Source organism: Nanorana parkeri, unplaced genomic scaffold (genome assembly GCF_000935625.1).
Source record: "Nanorana parkeri isolate BGI_ZX_2015 unplaced genomic scaffold, ASM93562v1 scaffold93, whole genome shotgun sequence".
Classification (NCBI taxonomy): domain Eukaryota; kingdom Metazoa; phylum Chordata; class Amphibia; order Anura; family Dicroglossidae; genus Nanorana; species Nanorana parkeri.
The window spans coordinates 1,738,182-1,758,702 of NW_017306361.1; the positions used below are offsets into that span (position 1 = coordinate 1,738,182).

A 20,521-nucleotide genomic window follows, 5' to 3' on the forward strand; every position below is an offset into this window, starting at 1 on the left:
ATCAGTATATATATATATATATATATACACACACACACTTTTTTTCTTTCTTCTTAGTTAACCACTATAAATGTACCACATTTCCAATAATGTCTGCCTTCCCCAGCTATGCATGATAACAATGTACTGTAGCCTACATAGACATATATAACAAAAACACATACAAACAAAAAAGAACTGCAATTGATATGGCAGGGCAAGCAATTTGTTGGCAATCGATGTCTATCAAAAGAATGTCAGAGGTACCTAAAACATTCTGTCATATTTACAAATGCTAAAAGCTCACTTACAAAGTTATGCTTTGCTTTCTAAATACAAACATATTCAAGTAAGCCTCACCAGCTTTTGTGAATACCCAGCCCCCAATACAGACTGCCAAATTACTAACAGTTAATACAGGGTCAAAAGGGTTCATGGGAAAGAGATACAGAGAGACTCAGTTTCAACATCTGATTACCAGGCCTTCCACAAAATACACTTTGAATAAAACAAAAGTGTGCTACCAACAATGACCCTTGAAGCTAGATTGCGTATTTATTTATCCAACGGATACATATCTTTAAAAAAATTGTCCAGTTTTACTTATGGAAGGAGCCTGAAGAAGATTGCACACTTTACAAACAGATTGCATTATTTTTATACAAAAAAATCAAGCATTAAAAATACATTTAGTAGTTTCGGAATATCGAGTTCTCTTAATGGCACTCTGCCACAATGTCAGAAAAGTAATAGGTATCTTGAGTACTCATTATTTATCCAACTTACTTGAAATTGTGCAGTCTGTAACTGCAGACAGATTTATTGTCGCAAAACAAATGTTTTAAAAATTGTGTTCACTTACAAAGTAAATATTTGTTTAACACAGCTCTCTAGTACAAAGAAATGAAATGGCATGCAACCAAAGCTTTTACGCTAATTGCTCATTTTTTCCAGTATATTTCTCCTCTATTTAAATTTTATATTGATACAAAGCTTAAGACATAGTTGCTGAAAATAAACTAAGCACAGTTTGAAAAACAGATATCAAAGAATCCAGTTTAAATTTGAAATAATAATAAAATATAATATTCTTTGATTATACTATGGGGCGTCTTTATAAATAAACATTTAGTACACATTAGTCAAAAATACGCCTAAATTATAAAGCATATTTACCTGCACGTTTATTGGATTAAGCACAGTTGCTGTAATTTGGATTTCCCATTCTTCAAAGTTCAAGTCTCAGTTACAGCTTGTTTAAAGCAACAGCCAGTAATGCTATTAAGATTTGTGTTCAACACTCTTAGGCTTGAGATGAAGGTGCTTGAAGGACTCAAAATGTGAAGCTTTGTAAATGTTTTGAAAATGCTTGCTGAACACATTGCTCTTCAGACTAGAGTTTACAGGTTAAAGACTGTGTAGAATAATTGCAATTGTAGGTTGCAATTAGAGGTGTTTAGATGCATTCAAATTGGTTTTCTAAACAAATATATATGCATCTAATGATTTCCAATGGATATATTCACACCATGCATTAAAATGCTTTTATCTGCAGTCAGTTTTGCTGCATTTAGAAAAAATTGAAGTCAGGTCTGTCCAGGAGTTGATTTGAACTTCGGAATGCATCAAAATGTATGTAAACACATGTAAATGCAAGTTGCATTTATTTGCAGGAATCTCAATGGCTACTCCAATGGACTGTTTCAATGGACAAAAGACATATGCGCGTAAACATGTGTCATTTTAACTGCCTCCCGGCCTGCCTTTGTAATTAAATAGCCGGCCAGGAGCTTCTTGCATGTAACAGGCCATCAAAGGATGGCCTGTTAGCCACGCCCACTCGTGTGCGCCGAGCGGCGCGCTCGGGAAACTGCCAAAATGTAAAAACAGGCAACGATGCCAGTTTACATACAAGCGATCCGACGGCTATAGAGCCGGCAGATCACTGGTATAAGGTGCCGGTCTGTGAGCCCACTCCGCAGCTCCCCACCCCCTCCGCTGGTCCCGAGCTCCGCTTTGTCCGCTGCGAGCCCGGGACCAGCATGGTGGCTCTGTGACAGGGGATCAGAGGGAGATCGGTACACTATCTCCTTCCGATCCCCTCTCCGCTGTAAGAATGTGGAAGTCATGTATATTACATCACTTCCGCATTCTGCTGTCACTCTCCAGCTTCAGAAGCTGGAAAGAAGCTGATGAAGCAGATCTCTGCTTCATCAGATTTTTTGGGGGGTCCCTAGGTGACATTAGGGGTCTTGGAGACCCCTGATGTCTCCATAAAGAGGACCTGTCACATCCTCTTTGCTATCACATAGAGGGCTTCTTAGACCCCTACGTGATAACAATTATTATTATTATTATTATTATTATACAGGATTTATATAGCGCCAATAGTTTGCACAGCACTTTACAATATAAGGAAGACATTACAGTCACAATACAATTTAAGACAAGATGGTAAGGAGGGCCCTGCCCGTGAGGGCTTACAATCTAAAAACAATAAAGTTAAGTGGAAAAAAATAGGGAAAAAAAAATAAATTTGCACAGAAAAAATTAAGGTCACACATACACACATGCGAAAACGACGATTCCGCCCATTACGCCTTACATGCTACATATCACCGCAAACCTCGCAGTGAGAGCAATCATTCTAGGGCCATTAATCACTGATAGCACTAAATTTATGAGCGGTAAAAGCTTTTAAAGCATTGCCTGTGCTCAATTTTGGGTATGGAAGTTTTGTTTGTTTTTTGTGGGTGCGCGCAATTTTAAGGCTTGGCATGTTTGGTGTCTATTTACCTGATATGACCCCGTAAATAGGGTAAAAATTGGGTAATAATAAATGTATTATAATTTTTTTCCAAACTTTTCAGTAATTTTTCCTTAATATAGTAAAAAATAAAAACTGCAGTGGTGATTATATACCACCAAAAGAAAGCTCTATCTGTCCCCCAAAAATGGTATAAAATTAATTTAAATACAGCATTGTATGACTGAATGAATGTCAGTCAAAGTACTGCAGCGTGGAATACTGAAAAATGGCCTGGCCAGGAAGGGGTGTAAACCTGGTCTTCAAGTAGTTAAGCATGTAGAGCAATAAACAAAGCATCTAGTCTGACAGATTTTGCAGACATATCTATGAAGCCTAGTCTAAAAAAAATGATGCAGAGCAGAGGAGTATTCAGGTCTAGCTCCCAAGCAGTGTGCATATTGGGGATACTTTTGAATAGCGTAATAGGGGGTAGATGGCTGTTTAAGAGGTTGCTTTAAGAAAAAAGGGAACTATGTATTGGATTGCTGGGCCCATTTGGTGGAGAGGGAAAAGAAAATTCTATATATGGCTACTGTGGGAGGTCAGAACTACACTTGTCAGGTAACTGCCCCATTGCTGCTGGCTCTTAAATTTGTGGAGTGGGCTTCTAAATTAGTCCTGGCCAGCTATTTTTATTTAGCCAGCATTAATTGACAGACAAGATATAGTGCATTGCTAAGAGCAATAATTTCGCAGCAGTAAATTGTATATACACTAAACAAACACAGGTCTATCCAGGCTATGGATTTCTTTGGATTTGTTACAGGCCTTTCCTGGCAGTAAAGAGATTAATACCTCATCTCATTCTTGTCTTAACAATTCATGATTTCTTACTGTGCCAGAGAAATTCTTTGTGCCAGTGGGAACTTTAGGACTCTCAGGAAAAGCATTCCTGTTTTTCCTATATCATTGTTTTAACAAAAAACCCAGAAACCAAAAAAGCATATGTCTGGTGCTTACTACTGTCTGTTTTACAAAGTTTTATTACATTTAAAACAAACCTAAACATCCCAAATACTTACCGTAATGTGTCAGGCCATTACGGTATCATCGGTAATGATACTGGCCAGGGTAATGGCGAAGACCAGTACAGAGCAACAAATAGTCACTGCTCTCTATGCCTGTAAGAGGTGCCACAGAGGCAGCACGTGGTTGTTGCTTCCAAACAGGGACGTGCGGTCAGGGGAGGCAGGTGAAGCAGATCCTCACCTAGGGGTCTATTCACGAAGCTGCCGAGGGCAGCGGAGTGAATTACCGATCTGAAGTGAAGTGAGCCGAACACTGTTCAATTTCTCCATTCAGATCAGCTTGTTACAGATTACACAGCAGGGAAAGCCTCCCCGCTGTGTAACTTGTCATGGACGGAGTGCTGCCTGTTAATTACAGGCAGCACTGCATCCAGCTTTTGACAGCTAGTTAGGTTACACAGCAGCGGGCTTCCCCACTGCTTGTGTAACCTAACTTGGTGAGGCAAGAGCTTTCACAGCCTCTACTCTGTGTTAGAAGTGTTAGACCTGTGTGATGGCAATGGCAAAGCGCCATTTGTCCAAGCTGTCCAATCAAAAAAAAGAAAGACAAAAAACACTGAGGACATCGATCTCGATGCGTCACCAGTGACGAGCAAGTGAGAGACAGTGAGGCTCCTCCCTGTCCCCTCCCCTCCTCCTCCCCACACAGCTTGGTTACTGAGCTGAGGGTGGGGCCTCAGTTTGATGGGGTGGAGCGTCTGAAGGATGGGGGTGGAGCTTCAGCGGGCTGTGGGATGCCTCACCCAGCACAGAAGGCACGGCATGTCACTGCTTCCAAAACTGATCAATTGTTTCGGTTTTATAGGGAATCTCCAGCAACACTTTTTTACTTTTACAAATTTAGTTTAGATAATGGTGAATTCTGATTGGCTGCCACAGTGAACTTCAACTTGTCTTTTATGCTACTGAATAAACCTTTTTTAAAGAGATAGGACACATTTTGATTTAGAAAAACTTAATGCAACTGACAGACAGGGGAAAAGTCAAACATCACAGTTCCACCTAAATGTAAAAAAAACACACAAATGAAAAGATAACATTATTTAAGTTTTATTCACTGATAATAGAATCTCAGTTTAAAAATGTATAAAATATAAATATATTTTCTCTACATATACATCAATCATTACATTGTGAGCTCCTTCAGGGGACAGACAATAATATGAATGGTTCCATGTACTCTGTAATATGTCAGCACTTTATGAATACTGGAAATAAATAAAACAATATATAAATAATGGGAGAGTATATTATTAAATTAGGCTTTAAGTACATTGCTGAGTTTCTAGTCATTTCAAAATGTAATAATGGTATCACATATGACTTGTGGTTATATTTAAAAATCAACAGGATTATTGCCGACCATTAATGAAAGTTCTCACCTGCTTTAAATAAACAGATGATTATTTCCTAATTTAAATAATTAAGTAAGCTGAACTGAATGCAATTTCTAAGCAGGTGACAACAATCACAGTACTGCTTCAGATTTTTGCAATGAATTAGATTTTTGCACGCCAAAATGGCATCTGTCAGGATTTTTTTTTCTTTATAGAATTTTAATTTAAGCCCTCAATGTGGGAAAGTCTTTTTGGTAGACTAATAGGCCACTCATACTGTAGTAGGATTCCTAATTTATGTATTATTTTTTTTATCGGCACTTAGATCAACCCATATAAACTTTTATCGGACTATTAGTGCAAGCATCACTTCTTTTGTTATCTTACGGAGCTCCCCAGAAGCCCTTAGGCCCAGGGTGCTCTATAATATGCAAATACTGACTTCTAGAAAATGGCACAACCCCTCATGAATTTCTATTGGTTAGTAAGGCCACACATGATGCTGATGAACCAACACAGAGCTGCAATAGCCATGAGGAATTTGGGAAGTCCCAGCTTCCTTCTGTAGTATAAGTCAACATTTGAATGCTAAACCACCCTCAGTTTATGGTCTCTTGGAGTGCAAGAAGATAGTGATCAGGGTTTCTGCACCAATGGTCTGGTGCTGGTGTACATGGACTATCATAAGAAAAAGTAACTTTAAAGAGGAACTTGGTCTATGGAACAGCAAGGTGTAGTTTTCAAACCAGGAGTTGCTGAACTTAAATAAGTACAACAGATAATAATTTTGACTTGCAATGGAAGAGCGTGTAATATGCAGTTGCATGTCAAGTACAAGGGAAAACTTTGTTTGTGTGTCTATCTACTCTACTATCTTATGGTGGCCAACAGCAGTGACTACTCTAATTTAAAAAAAATTCCCATTGGATCAATGGAGCTGAACTTTTTTTCCTGGTTCCCACTTATCACTGACATGGTTGCCACCCTATCCCTATCCCTACCCCTATCCCTTTAAAACTAAATATATATATAAATAAAAAAGGTTATGTGTCTGATTAAGGTGCCAGAGTCACATACCTTAATTTTATTAGCCAATTAACTCTTTATTTAAATCTGGTTTGGTTTTATGAGTTGTGATGCAATTTCATATGTCTATGTGCACTCTTACACTTACGGTACCCTACATTATTTGATAGTTCAGTGTTTTGTGTGCAGGCCCTACGGGGACAATGTATGTGATTTCCAAATATGCACACATGTATAATGCGTGTCATGGTCATTTAAATGTGGCAAGGAGAGGGCTTCTACAACGATACCCATGGTCTGTCATAGTGAAAGTATAAACAAAAACTCATGTGTAAGACAAAGTTTCTCTCTTTGAATAAAACTGATGGCTGGCAAGTACTAGTTTGAAGGATGGCCCATAAAGAACATGATGTTTGTACAAAGCAGAGCAGGGATATCTTTGGCACATGACCTGTGCTTTCTCCAGAAGGCAGCACCAAAGGAAGCAGCTCCAAAAGTATCCTAAGAAGTTTTAACTTTTGACTTTGAAGCTTATGTTCAAACACCTGTTAATACGTTATTTAGTTTTTGGCTTTTTTTTTGGCTTTTTAAAAGGAAAGAGTGTTAATGTTTTATAAACCTTGTTTACTTGTCAAGTTTGTATTTATAAATGTGCATTAGTTAGCCATATTTGCTCATATACATCTGTTTTGTTACTATTTGGTAGCTGTGTCAGTTTAATGAACTTCTCATATTAAAAGATTCCCTTTGACAAACCACGTCAATAATAACCATCTGGTGAGAACATGCATAAACAAAGGTACATTCAGTGAAGACATCATGTCAAAATGGTCAGTAGATCCAGAGATATAGGCAGCTGAAATCATATCAAAATCTTGACTTTACCTGTAAATGTGGAGCTGATCCCTCCCTCTTCCAAGGTTCCCCACCATTAACACTTCAAGGGCCCATTCCCACCTATGTTTTTAAATGTATGGAGTTTAATGCACATCATTGCATGTACACAGGTTAGCCTTTGTTTTAAATGGTGCTAGTTCAAATCTATACAATGTGTTAATGTATATTCTCCGTTGTTTGATGTCAATCTATTAATGACAATGGCTGTACATGAAAAAGCACAATTGTTAATAATGCATGTAAAATGCATGAAAACATGCACAAAAATTGGTAGATGTAGCTTGAAGGAACAATATAATGGCTTGGGAGACTGCACCAAGCTTGATTTTCACTGGACAATTTAGATTTGCATATAGGTTCAGCTGCCTTTATCTCTGGATCTGCCAAATTTTCTGACATTAGTGTTCACTGTAGGTAATCTCTGCATATTTTTATAATATGCTTAGTTTGAAATGCTCAGGTGGGCAACAAGTTTCCTTTAAAAACATTGTTTAACAGGGCCCATGCCCTACACCTTCTAAGCACTTAACAGGGGCTGTTGCCAGGAATGCAGATAGCTATATCAATATTGAGCATTCATATTCAGTTGCTGAAAAAAAACAATGCCTTGTGTATAGCTTTTGCAGCTGTGCACATATGCAGACACCATATAAGTTTCTTCACATGCACAATCACAATTTCATAGTATAAATTATTCAACTTTAAAGCTGACCAAGAACATTAGATAAACATTGGACTTGCGGGAAAAAAAATATTATTTTTTTTATCCTGAACAACATTAAAGTATGTACACTGTTTTTGGTGAATAAGTATCCTGCACTAAGGCTTTTATTGGGTGAAAAACAGGCTACTGGGCAAATATTCCAACCAGGCTAATGGCCTGCAGGTCCCCTCTACATCAGTGATGGTCTAAAGCAGTGTTCCCCAGCTAGTATACTTGGGAGACACACTTCCCTTTGATCTATCTGAACATGCTGCATCACAAACTGCATGAGCACGCCACCCCGATATAGTATGTAATAACAAAACTTGCTGTGCGCTATTTACTAATAAACACACAAACACGTTCTATTTTTATATTTCTTGTGACTTATCACCAATTGGTATATTTGAATGTGGAACCCAAGCTGTCCTTATTTGGAAACCCCTTGGCCAAAGTATACTGCAGACTACAAATTCTGGCTGGAGCTGAGCATTAACATAGGTAGTTATCAAATACAGAACACAAGAATCAGATTTTTCCCTTACTCCTGTACAAGCTACTAACCTATCTGTTGTGGCCAGTGGGCATATTGTTGTGTCATCTGCTCACTGTTAACAATTTCCTACATAATGATTGTATGGAACCCAACAACAATGACAATGCCCAACATTTTAATATTTCTTATTTGGCACAATGGATATTTCAAGAGCCCATAACCGTAGATGATCTCAGTGTCCTGATATTAAATCTGTCAACATATTCAAAAATAAATATGTTTTCAGGTGGGAATGTCCTACTATTAGAGCAAATCTGAAATGAAGTGGCAACCCAATAATATCGGCAAGTACTGCATCTTTTAAACAAAAAGAGATCCGGGTTAATTAAAAAAATAGACATTTGTTGTTCGCAAAAATAACTGAGCAGCTTCCCCGCAATTCCAGTCTTATGTTCATTGCACATTGCCAGGAAGATAAATATTACCAACAGTGTTGTTTTTAATATTCAAGTGCAGAGTACATTTTGCACCTACTGCGCTATATAACTTGCTTCCATTTCGTGACTGAGTGTGGGAAGCTATAAATGTTAGAATGAATAATGGAATGAACACATACAATACACATTCAACTAGGCCAATGTTTATCTAGGAATTAATGAGGGCTTGGCTCAGATTCTATTGTAGTTCAATACATAATATTATGACGTGCTTTGCACAAAATAGGGTTTTTAGACTGTTCAGAAATTCAAGACTGATCTTTTCTGTATGTTTATATATCATATTCTCAAGCTGAAAAGAGTAAAAACTTTTTAAAGCAAACCTGTCATAGGGTCACATGAGCAAAGTGATACTTCATGTGAAAAGTAGGCACCCTTCGATGCTGCACAAAACCTCCAAAGTGCTTGGACACTGACCAGATCGGCGGTGATAGCCACAAAATAAACAAGCTTCCAGTTATGGGTAACATGTGTAAATTTGCTCCCCCATCCTACAATGCAGTACTAGATGCCTACATTACCTATCACCAGCCACAGCATGGTCAAACGAGGGTTGCAATTTTGCAATTAGCAAATTCATAAAAGGCAATATTTGCATAGGTACTGTGTGCCACCAGAAAGTGCCTACTATAAGTTGCAGTGCCACTTTGATCTGTGTGATTCTGTAATAGGTGTTCTTTAAGGATTAATCAAGAACATTCTGGCTCATTAACTAAAGCAATGACAAGTACAATAACCAATAGGAGTGTTTCTCAACTAGATTAAAAGTATATCGAAAGCCAACATGCTTCATTTTGACTAGGGATGCACCCATACCGATACTAGTATCTGTATAGGTGCCAATACCGAGTATTTGGGTGAGTAGTCATACTCACCCAAATGCTCCCGATACTTATCCCGATACCGGAACTTCCGACCCCATGCTCCCTCATCACCAGGCAACATGGAGCTTGATTCCCGGGCCAATCAGGAAGCCGGGGGGTGGGTAACCCCCTCCGCTTCTTGATAGGCCAGGAAGCCGGCTTCGTGCTTCCTCATCACTTTGTGACGAGGGAGCACGAAGGCAGCTTCCCGGCCAAACAGTTTGATTGTTGACAACAAACAACCTGATTGTTGGGAAGCTGGCCAATCAGGCAGCCGGGCGTCGAGTCATTACCCACCCTCTGGCTTCCTGATTGGCCAGAGGGCTGGTTCCATGCTTCCTTGTCACCTGGTGATGAGGGAGAATGGAGCCGCATTCCCGGCTAATCAGGAAGCCAGACGGTGGGTCGTTACACACCACCTTGCTTCCTCAATGGGACTTCTGGTATCGATACTCTGTATCGGGGAGTACCGAAAACAAAAATATTGTTACTTATACTCGATACCGTAAAACATATTACAAACCTGTAACTTTATCACACAAACAAAAATATGAAAGCACAAACAACTCAGATTTTGTGTGAGAATTCATGATACAGAAGTTCTGGAGTACACTACTGCATAGAGATGAGGACTATGTGTGGAGCAGATAGTGACACAATCAAGTCTAGTGAGTAAAGCTAGCCGTACCCTGCTTGGACTAGGCCGAAATTCTACCAGTGTGTGGCCCCATCAGCACCAACTCTTATTGAACGGTCCAGTCCAAAAATTATCAGATGTACCCTGACAGCAGTCACAATTGGGTATTCTGAAAGTGGTACACCCATCACTGTCGGAATACAATAGCCCGGCAGGGTTAGTGGTGGGGTTCCTCTATAAACACTGTTTGGTGTGGATGTGGGAATCAATCAATTTTCCGTGGGGCTGAGTGAGAAATAATTACGTGTATGTCTAGCTGTTTAGGTTTACACTTCAATTAAAAATGATAATGGAATGACACTATAAATGGGTGATAAGGCCAAAGTGTAAAAACACTCTTGGGAGAATGCCATGTGTTAATATTATGTCCATATTGTGATTTCTTGATTCCTAAACATTCTCATGGTTTACGGGTCAATCACTGCGCTTATACCCTGCTAGCCTTGTCATTCAATGTAAAGGGAACTACAAGGAGAAAAAGCATAGGCAATAGATCAGGAGCAGTTTTTGGAATTAAACGGAATCAGAGAGCAGAGATGCTATAGGATCAGACTCCATGCAGCCTGTTCATTCTGAGTTTATTCTCTTGTCCAGAGTACTTTAACAGAATGTGGCATAATGAAAACTGGTGTTCAACATCAGTTTAGTTCAGCCTGTCATCCTCCCTTTAGCAATACCTTTTACAGTAAATAGTATCAGTTATCCGATATACAATGCTTTTTAACAGAAAAGGAATCTGGGACATAGCACTATTTATTAATAAAAATAAGTTTGGTCAGCCAGTTATTATAAAGCTACTGTAGCCTGTTCTATGGAATCCCATGGTATGCAGCCTTAGCTGGAGCTGAAACAGTCCACCTTTGTCTAGCAGGCAGGATCACCCCCTCTAGGTTGAGGAAATATATTAAAAGTGCATGCTGCTGCGGTGTGTACTGTTTTCACACACGCAGACAGCAGAGGAACCTGGCCTGCAGATGCCTTTCTCTGGTCTCTGACAGCCACACACAGACCTTTGAACTTTCTATTAATATAACGTTTACAGAATTTGTGTCTCTTCCTGCGTAACTGCCAGTATGCAAAGCTACACTGTAATGAGGCCACTTGCAAGACATTATATACAAGTAAAAGCAATCGACTTGACTTTCTGGCAGAATGAAATCCTTCCCCTCATTTAACAGCCATTGATGCGACTATACGGTCTAATTTTGTTTTTAAAATCTAAGGAAACTTTGGAAACGAGTAGGAGGTTTTGTTTATTTCAGGTTAATGTCACACAACTGTGTGGGCTTTTCAGAACTGCCATTTGTTATACCATACAGCATTATTCACTAGAGCTCCTGTCTTTTTAGGTGTTAATTCTTAAAGTTTATCTCTGGGGGAAAAAAACTCATCTGGCAGTGGGACTACCCCGTCTTTGCAAAGGGTTAACTGCTTGTTTTTGTCTAGGGCAGGAGTAGGCAAACTTGGCTCTTCAGCTGTGCTGAAACTACAAATCCCAAAATGCTTCTGCCTCTGGGAGTCATGCCTGTGGCTTCCAATGCCTTATGGGATTTGTAGTTCCAGCACAGCTGGAGAGCCAAGGTTGCCTACCCCTATTCTAGGGGTATTGCGTAAAGGACTTTTACTTACCTGGTCCCCGCTCCCCCGGAAGTCACTGCTCACCTCTCTTCCCTACACTTTGGCTTTTGGCCTGCCCCTTGGTGTCCTCACGTATAATGCGTGGCTATGGGCCCTCCATTGTACTTGATGACGTCAGAGGACCACCCACCGCCAAAGTGCAGGAAGAGAGAGGCTGCAGGTCTCATGTACTGCAAGAAAGGGGATCAGGTAAGTAAAATGGAAATGGGGCCTTAGACTAAATCCTGATTGGCTGCTATGGGTTAACAAACTTAAAAACTGGTAAAGGGCAATAAACACTCCTTAAAGGAGAACTATGAGGTGAGTGATTTTCACTCATCCTCATAGTTCTAGCGACCTGTGACAATGAAACTGTCACAGGTCGGCTCAGTAGATCGGGAAGTGAGCGAACACATACCGGCGCTCACTCAGTTCTCGATCCTGTCACTGCAGAGAGCCGTGACAGGGGAGGGACTGGATTCCCCCCTCCCCTGCCCGATCCTCCAGCGCTGACTGGTGGAACGGACAGGGGGAGGGGGGCGGGTACAGCTGGCTCTGCCTCTAGATAGGCAGAGCCAGCTGTCACTCACGCAGCTGGGTGGATCCAGACATAATTGTCGGGATCGGTTTCAGCGCAAGTGTCTTAGTATACCGTGAGCTGTAGCTCGCAGTATACTGAGCTTTGGGTGACGGGAGGACGCTAGTTTGTGTCCTCCCGTTACCCTTAGGAGAACTATGGGGAAAAGCCCTAACCCCATAGTTCTCCTTTAATAAATGAACTGAATAGAAATTGAACTGCATAGAATGTTACTGCATTGACATTTCTTCAGATCATCTTCAGATTCATCACCTTTTTTATACACAAAAATCTAGGCCTGATGTCTCTCTAACATGCAAATTCTGCCCACAGCTTGCCCCCTCCAATGCCTCCCTAATGCAGAAAATTTGCATTATTTAATAAAGAGTTTGTATTCTTAAGTGCTAAATCATATGCACACCAACCCATAACAACGGATCCAAATCCGACTGTGTTCTAATCTGACTTTAGTAGAAAGCATTCAGAGTGGTTTCTTCATGGCTCACATTTTCATCCTAGCATTCAACTTCCGCACCTGTCTGCCAAGCTAGCTAAGCCGCTAAGGTTGCTGGTATTCATTATTTTCTAAACTGTCTGTGAAAATGCAGGTGAGTGTGTGTTCATTGGTTAACTGACTTCTCTTAAAAGCCCACAGCAGATTCACCTACTTTCACTAAAGCATGAGATGAAAACTATATGGCACAGAATCATATAATAAGAGGCTGCTCTTCTGCCATAAAGTCCTGTAAGAAGCCTGAAGAACCTAGCTACACTCGACTTGATCCTCATAGTTCTAGCGACCTGTGACAATGAAACTGTCACAGGTCGGCTCAGTAGATCGGGAAGTGAGCGAACACATACCGGCGCTCACTCAGTTCTCGATCCTGTCACTGCAGAGAGCCGTGACAGGGGAGGGACTGGATTCCCCCCTCCCCTGCCCGATCCTCCAGCGCTGACTGGTGGAACGGACAGGGGGAGGGGGGCGGGTACAGCTGGCTCTGCCTCTAGATAGGCAGAGCCAGCTGTCACTCACGCAGCTGGGTGGATCCAGACATAATTGTCGGGATCGGTTTCAGCGCAAGTGTCTTAGTATACCGTGAGCTGTAGCTCGCAGTATACTGAGCTTTGGGTGACGGGAGGACGCTAGTTTGTGTCCTCCCGTTACCCTTAGGAGAACTATGGGGAAAAGCCCTAACCCCATAGTTCTCCTTTAATAAATGAACTGAATAGAAATTGAACTGCATAGAATGTTACTGCATTGACATTTCTTCAGATCATCTTCAGATTCATCACCTTTTTTATACACAAAAATCTAGGCCTGATGTCTCTCTAACATGCAAATTCTGCCCACAGCTTGCCCCCTCCAATGCCTCCCTAATGCAGAAAATTTGCATTATTTAATAAAGAGTTTGTATTCTTAAGTGCTAAATCATATGCACACCAACCCATAACAACGGATCCAAATCCGACTGTGTTCTAATCTGACTTTAGTAGAAAGCATTCAGAGTGGTTTCTTCATGGCTCACATTTTCATCCTAGCATTCAACTTCCGCACCTGTCTGCCAAGCTAGCTAAGCCGCTAAGGTTGCTGGTATTCATTATTTTCTAAACTGTCTGTGAAAATGCAGGTGAGTGTGTGTTCATTGGTTAACTGACTTCTCTTAAAAGCCCACAGCAGATTCACCTACTTTCACTAAAGCATGAGATGAAAACTATATGGCACAGAATCATATAATAAGAGGCTGCTCTTCTGCCATAAAGTCCTGTAAGAAGCCTGAAGAACCTAGCTACACTCGACTTGATGAAACTCAGTTTGAAGGGGACATGTCAGATGCATTACCTGCTGAAGATTCCATGCAGCGCTGTAGGCTGCCATTGACCAGATCCTAGACATGGTGTTAGTTATAGGGAAGCAGGTCCCCTCTGCAGCCTCCAGCAGAGCATGGAAGTCTAAGCTGTCACAGGTAACCTCATACCAGAGGGTATGGGTACCACACCACTATGCACTGGATGGTTTGATCTATCTAAAGAAATATCTGCTCTATAAACACTCCATATATTTATTCAATTCAAAACCAAATAAGGGCTTATTAAACCACCCCCCCCCCACCACCTCCATAGCCATGTCTTCACGGTCCACATTAAAGTATGGTCACTAGAATTGGTCTGATATGTTTGCAATAATAATAATATAGACCAGGGCCGTAACTACAGATCTCAGGGCACCATAGCAAAAATGTGATGGGGGGCCCCCTGGTGATCTCTCTTTGAGCTGTAAGGATGCCAAAATCCCAACATTCCTCTTGTGCATCCAAAGTCATCTTTACACTGTACACTGTACTGTGACTTCACAGTCAACTGCCACTACTCCAACCCTTAATGATATAGTATTGTATTATCTTCACATGCTCTATGTTTAATTTGCCTACAAAACCTAGTGGGGCCCCCTTCCACCCCCAGACCCCATAGCAGCTGCCTGGGTTGCTATGGCTATAGTTACGCCACTGATATAGACAGCTTGGTTGAAAATTACCAATTTCCTACAAAAACATTTAGACTGCCAGACTCCTAAAATACAATGCCAATGCTATTCAGATCAGTCATGTCTTATGTACAACAATGACAAGCCATAATGAAGAACCTATTGCACAGAAGCTTGCAATCGTTCAAGTGTATTCAACAAGAAATAGAGCAAACTGCCACAACCTGACTGAAATCTGTTGTTGGCTGTTATTGGCACATCACTGAAACATCCATTTATATAATCCACTGACAATAAACTACACTATTGAGAGTCCATTTAACACTATCAGGTCTGTAGGGTAAGCCAGAGAGCAATTTGCTAAATTCTGCAAACCTTAGCAACCAATCAGAATGAATTGCTTGTTCATCTAGCTTCAGCAGATTGTGATCCGATTGGTAGCTGTCGGTTGCCATACTTTGCGCATATTATTGCTCAGTGCTTGACTTATTAATTAGGCCCATATGTCCCTGCTGGGTGTGTTGAGCAAAACAACAGCACAGAATCCGGTCCATTTGATGCAAGAAATTAGGGCTGCAACAACTAATCGACATAATCGATTATAATCGATTATTGAAAAAGTTGTCAACTTTTTCAATAATCGATGAATCGGCTTCCGATCAGTTGGCCCTGTTCACAGCTCCACACGCTGTGCGCTGCACCTCCTCCCCACCTCACGCATGTACTACACTGGCTAATTGAAATACTATTCCGTAATGGTTTTGGTGCACACTACAGCTAGATAGCACTTTACATGTAAATATTTTTATACCTGGTTGTAAAAGCCAAAAACAAAACAAAAACACAACTCAATGTTGTTTTAAAAATATTGGATACTGCAAGCAAAATAACAATAAAAACCTATAAAACACCAAATCAGAAATTGTACGCTTTACAAAGTAAGTTTGCAGAAGGTTTTAGTAAGTAGTTAAAGAGGCCTTAAAACTTTACAATGCAGCGAGCGAAGGTCACAGACGGGTTTTGAAAACAACAAATCTTAGAGAAAACTGCAGAATCTAAGGCAGAAAAAAATGATAGCAATAAAGGCTATGTCTGCTAGCGATAATATATCCAACAGCAGCATGTTATAGGGTTAAATAGAACCTTTGATGAGGATCGATATAGTCAGTATATTCGGATAAGATATGTTCGATGTCCTTAAATAAACAGCACTCCCAGCGTAACGGGAGCATTATGGTAATGAGGAACAGTGATTTCAACAGCCAGCGCTTATTTGTTATCTCCATATACAGTGATTGCAGTAGCATATTTCTTGCTACAGTCACTAAGTCAACACAATAAAACAATGACACTTCACTTGGACCATAAACAATACAGTCCTGCGAGTAGGGAAAGAATGCAGAGGGTTATCCTGCCAGATAAGCTCAGTAATGAATTACATTGCCATATACTCACAATACCTACTAAATAAATGATCTGCAAGGGTTGATGGAGCAGATTTTATGCCAAAACTAACATTTATTGCTAGAACTTTGCAGTATATTAGACAGCATTATATCATGTAATAAAAATATTGGAAAATAATCAATGTCCTCACTGAAAATAGCAATATATAAACAATGGGATCAAGTCCAATTCAAACCTGCACACAATAAATACGTCCAGCAATAAATAAAACAGCATGCTGTAAAGAAATGATGTAATATAAACGATGATGATTAATATTTTCTCATCTGTAGGGTGTCTTTGTTTCAGCTTAGTACAACACAAGTGAGGCTTTTAACACAAAAGATATGTCATAAATGACTAGTATAATAAGAGCATATCAACCAAGAGTATGGAGGAAATGTGGAATACACATAACCTAACATGCCTTATATTATACGTCATCAGCTTTATTTATTTAAACCTGACAAAGTGCCAAAGAACAGCTACCTGGGGCAATTACAATTCGCTCTTCAGAGTGGTCAGAACGCTAGAACAAGATTTCTGATTGGTCGTTCCAGGTTGCTACAATATACACAATTGATTTTAGCTTTAGTAAATCAGCCCAAATGAATGACATTACCAACATCAGCATCAGACCAAGAGCATGGATAACCGACCATCTCCATCGCAATGCGTTCATCAGATAACTGACCTTTTTTTTTGTAAGATGAACTCTTTTAAATAATAAACCGTTTCCTCTGGTCTCTTCTAATTAAATCCAGAGGAAGCCCACGTGAATTCACAGCTATGTAAAGCCATTCAATCCATTTACCTGACAACACACAGTGCTGGCATCTCAAACATTTCAACAACCTGTCAAGCAGCCCTTCAAAGGGGGGAAAACGTGCGCACTTTACAAGAAGTTTTTCAGATGGACAAAAATTATGAGGTGATAAGAAAATGTCCCCAGAGCAGCTGGCCGGGCATCTCTGACCAATTCCCCTTCAAATCACCCAAGTTAGCAAACACATTCTGAAGCACCCATACACCATATGTGAAAAGAGGAATGCATATTTACAAATAGACATCATGTTTAATAGTTAACATGTAACAGTGTTCTAAAAAAAAAATTGGCACTCGATGATAATAAACTGGCTGACTGCTCTGCTGTAAAATTTCCAAAAAGTCAAATCAATAGCACAAGTCAAGTTTTTTAAAGTGTAGCAATAAGAGGTCTGCTAAACACGTTAAAAGACTCGGACTGCACCATTGACTGAACGATTAGAAAGACATTAGACGCACTGATGAATGAGTGTATTTTAGCAATTACTGAGTTCATTTACAGCAGCCTAAACCATGATGAGCAAAATATAAAATGCCTTGCAGCTCAGACGGGAAAAGTCACACTATGTTTAAAAACCCGATAGTCTCCTATGTGCAAAGACCTGATAGTCACCCTATGTGCAAATACCGGATACCCCCACTATGTGCAAAGACATGATAGCCCCCTATGTACAAAGACCTGATAGTCCCCTATGTGCAAAGACCTGATAGCCCCCTATGTACAAAGACCTGATAGTCCCCTATGTGCAAAGACCTGATAGCCCCCTATGTACAAAGACCTGATAGTCCCCTATGTGCAAAGACCTGATAGCCCCCTATGTACAAAGACCTGATAGTCCCCTATGTGCAAAGACCTGATAGCCCCCTATGTACAAAGACCTGATAGTCCCCTATGTGCAAAGACCTGATAGCCCCCTATGTACAAAGACCTGATAGTCCCCTATGTGCAAAGACCTGATAGCCCCCTATGTACAAAGACCTGATAGTCCCCTATGTGCAAAGACCTGATAGCCCCCTATGTACAAAGACCTGATAGTCCCCTATGTGCAAAGACCTGATAGCCCCCTATGTACAAAGACCTGATAGTCCCCTATGTGCAAAGACCTGATAGCCCCCTTTTGTGCAAAGATCTGACAGCCCCCCCCCCTAAGTGCAAAGCCCTGATAGCCACCCTATGTACAAAGACCTTATAGCCCCCCAATGCACAAAGACCAGGCTGCTGCCCAGGTTAAAGCAATTGACGGGCTGTCTTGTGATGGCATCTGGAAAACTTAGCCCATCGCTTTGAATAGCTCTAAGCTGCCACCAAGGCGAACATCACATGAATATGAGAAGGAAAGGGAAGACAATCACTGACAGCTTGTAAATAGACAACACAGAGGTAACTGAAACTCCTGGAAGTGTGCTGGGCACCGGCGATGCCAAGGTGGATGTCCGGTCTGCCACAGGGGCACTGCCGGGGATGGTCGGGGGGATCTGACACCTAACAAAGGTAAAATCAGGACAGAAAGGCAGATGAGAAGGACAATTCCTACCATTGCTGATCCAGGTCCCAGTCACGGAAAAAGTCGAATAGATCCATAGCAGCGGAGGCTCGGGGCAGCGCTGTGTCCTGCAGGAGGTGGGCAGGCACAGCCGGTGCCAGGGATCGCACAGTGCCAGTGTCCGCCCCGGTGAAGCTCTACACTGGGAGAATGTTGCGAGCTCCGGCTGCCTGGCTGGCTGGAGGAGGCAGAAGCAGCAGCTCAGCAGCATCACAGTGCGAGAGAGAGACGGAGCGAGCCAGAGACATGGGGGGGAGGAGCCAAGGAAGCCACAAGCCACGACATGGAGCCAGCCAGTTATCAGGGCTGGAATCTGCTCCACCTATGTCACCGGCCTGGGGCGGAGGGCTGAGGAAGGCTGAGCCGGAGTGTCCGCAGCGTGCCGCTCACACACAGCCTGCCTGGATCCCCATACAGTGCTGGAGAGGATTCATTGTGCTGGGAGGCTTCCTGATGTGACACACATCAATGTACCAATTCTTCTGTATATCATCAGGCTCCATTCACAGAGAACCCTGAACGTAGCCAGGCCATTTACAGACTTTTTTGTTTTAGGGTGCGTTTGTATGTGCGTTCTTTGAGTTCGTTCGTCTTGTTCGTTTTTATGTGTTACTTGTAGTACAGGAGCAGAATCGTGCGGTTTTGGCTCCATAGACTTTTAAACTGGAGCATTTGACAAACATGCTTTTCAGTTTTTGTTCGCAACTCGCCGTTAGCATTTTTAGGCTCCATTCACAGAACCTTGAGCATAGCCAGGCGTTTTACATGCTTTTTTTGGTGCGTTAGTATTTTTAGGCTCCATCCACAGAACCTTGAGCATAGCCAGGTGTTTTACATGCTTTTTTTGGTGTGTTTGTATGTGCGTTCTTTGAGCATTTGTATGCGTTACTTGTCGTACGGGAGCAGAATCGTGCGTTTCTGGCTCCATAGACTTTTAAATGGGAGCGTTTGCAAAACATGCACTTTTCAGGTTTTGTTCACAACTCAGCGTTAGCGTTTTTATGATCCGTTCAAACTAGGGCGTAGTGGGAACACACGTCATGGGAATGCACGCTCCTGCACGTTTGCAGAACTTTGTTTCCTGCTTTTGGCGCGCATCTCCAGTGATCCCCATTGGGTCCATGGACATGTGTCAATCATAGTAAAGGAGTACATGTCACAAATTTGGCGACATGCGTTCAGCAAACCTGCGGGGGAAAAAACGTGTTTGCTGGACGTGCGTCAACCATAGAAAAGCAGTATATGTCACCAATTTGGCGATTCGGCGAACCTGCGGGAGGAAAAAACTTGTTTGCTCAGCTGCGTTTGGGTGCCACTACCTAGTAATGGCAACGGAAATGCGTTCCATGTTTCTGCACATATCATGAACGTGCATCGAAGCACACACATTTATGCACCCTTGGCGCACAATAACGATACGCCCTGTGTGAACGGAAACTTAGGCTTTTAATGGCCCCGTTCACAAATAGGCGTTTGTAGCTTGAAGCTACAAAACACTCAGTACAAGGAATCCCATTGTGTTCTACGGCCTCTGTTCACACCCGTGTGTTCTGTCGCTTGTAGCAAAACGCATGGCGCTCGAAAAAAGTACATGAGCTTCTTTTGTCCCCATTCACACCCTGACATTGTGTGCCAAAGCGAGCACTTTAAAGCGCATTCACGCAACACGTTCAAAACTGGCTTTGCACAGGTAATGGC

The 20,521-nt window shown here is 41.4% G+C and overlaps 1 protein-coding gene across 1 annotated transcript in view; it reads right to left on the reverse strand.

Moving 5' to 3' along the window:
• Nucleotides 1-18,861, reverse strand: part of AFF2 (AF4/FMR2 family member 2) — a 449,088-nt gene extending 430,227 nt beyond the window's left edge. The window contains exon 1 of the mRNA XM_018552592.1: nucleotides 18,815-18,861. Within this exon, the coding sequence (XP_018408094.1) occupies nucleotides 18,815-18,861 (47 nt within the window). The remainder of the gene's footprint in view (nucleotides 1-18,814) is intronic.
• Nucleotides 18,862-20,521: the final 1,660 nt, after the last annotated feature.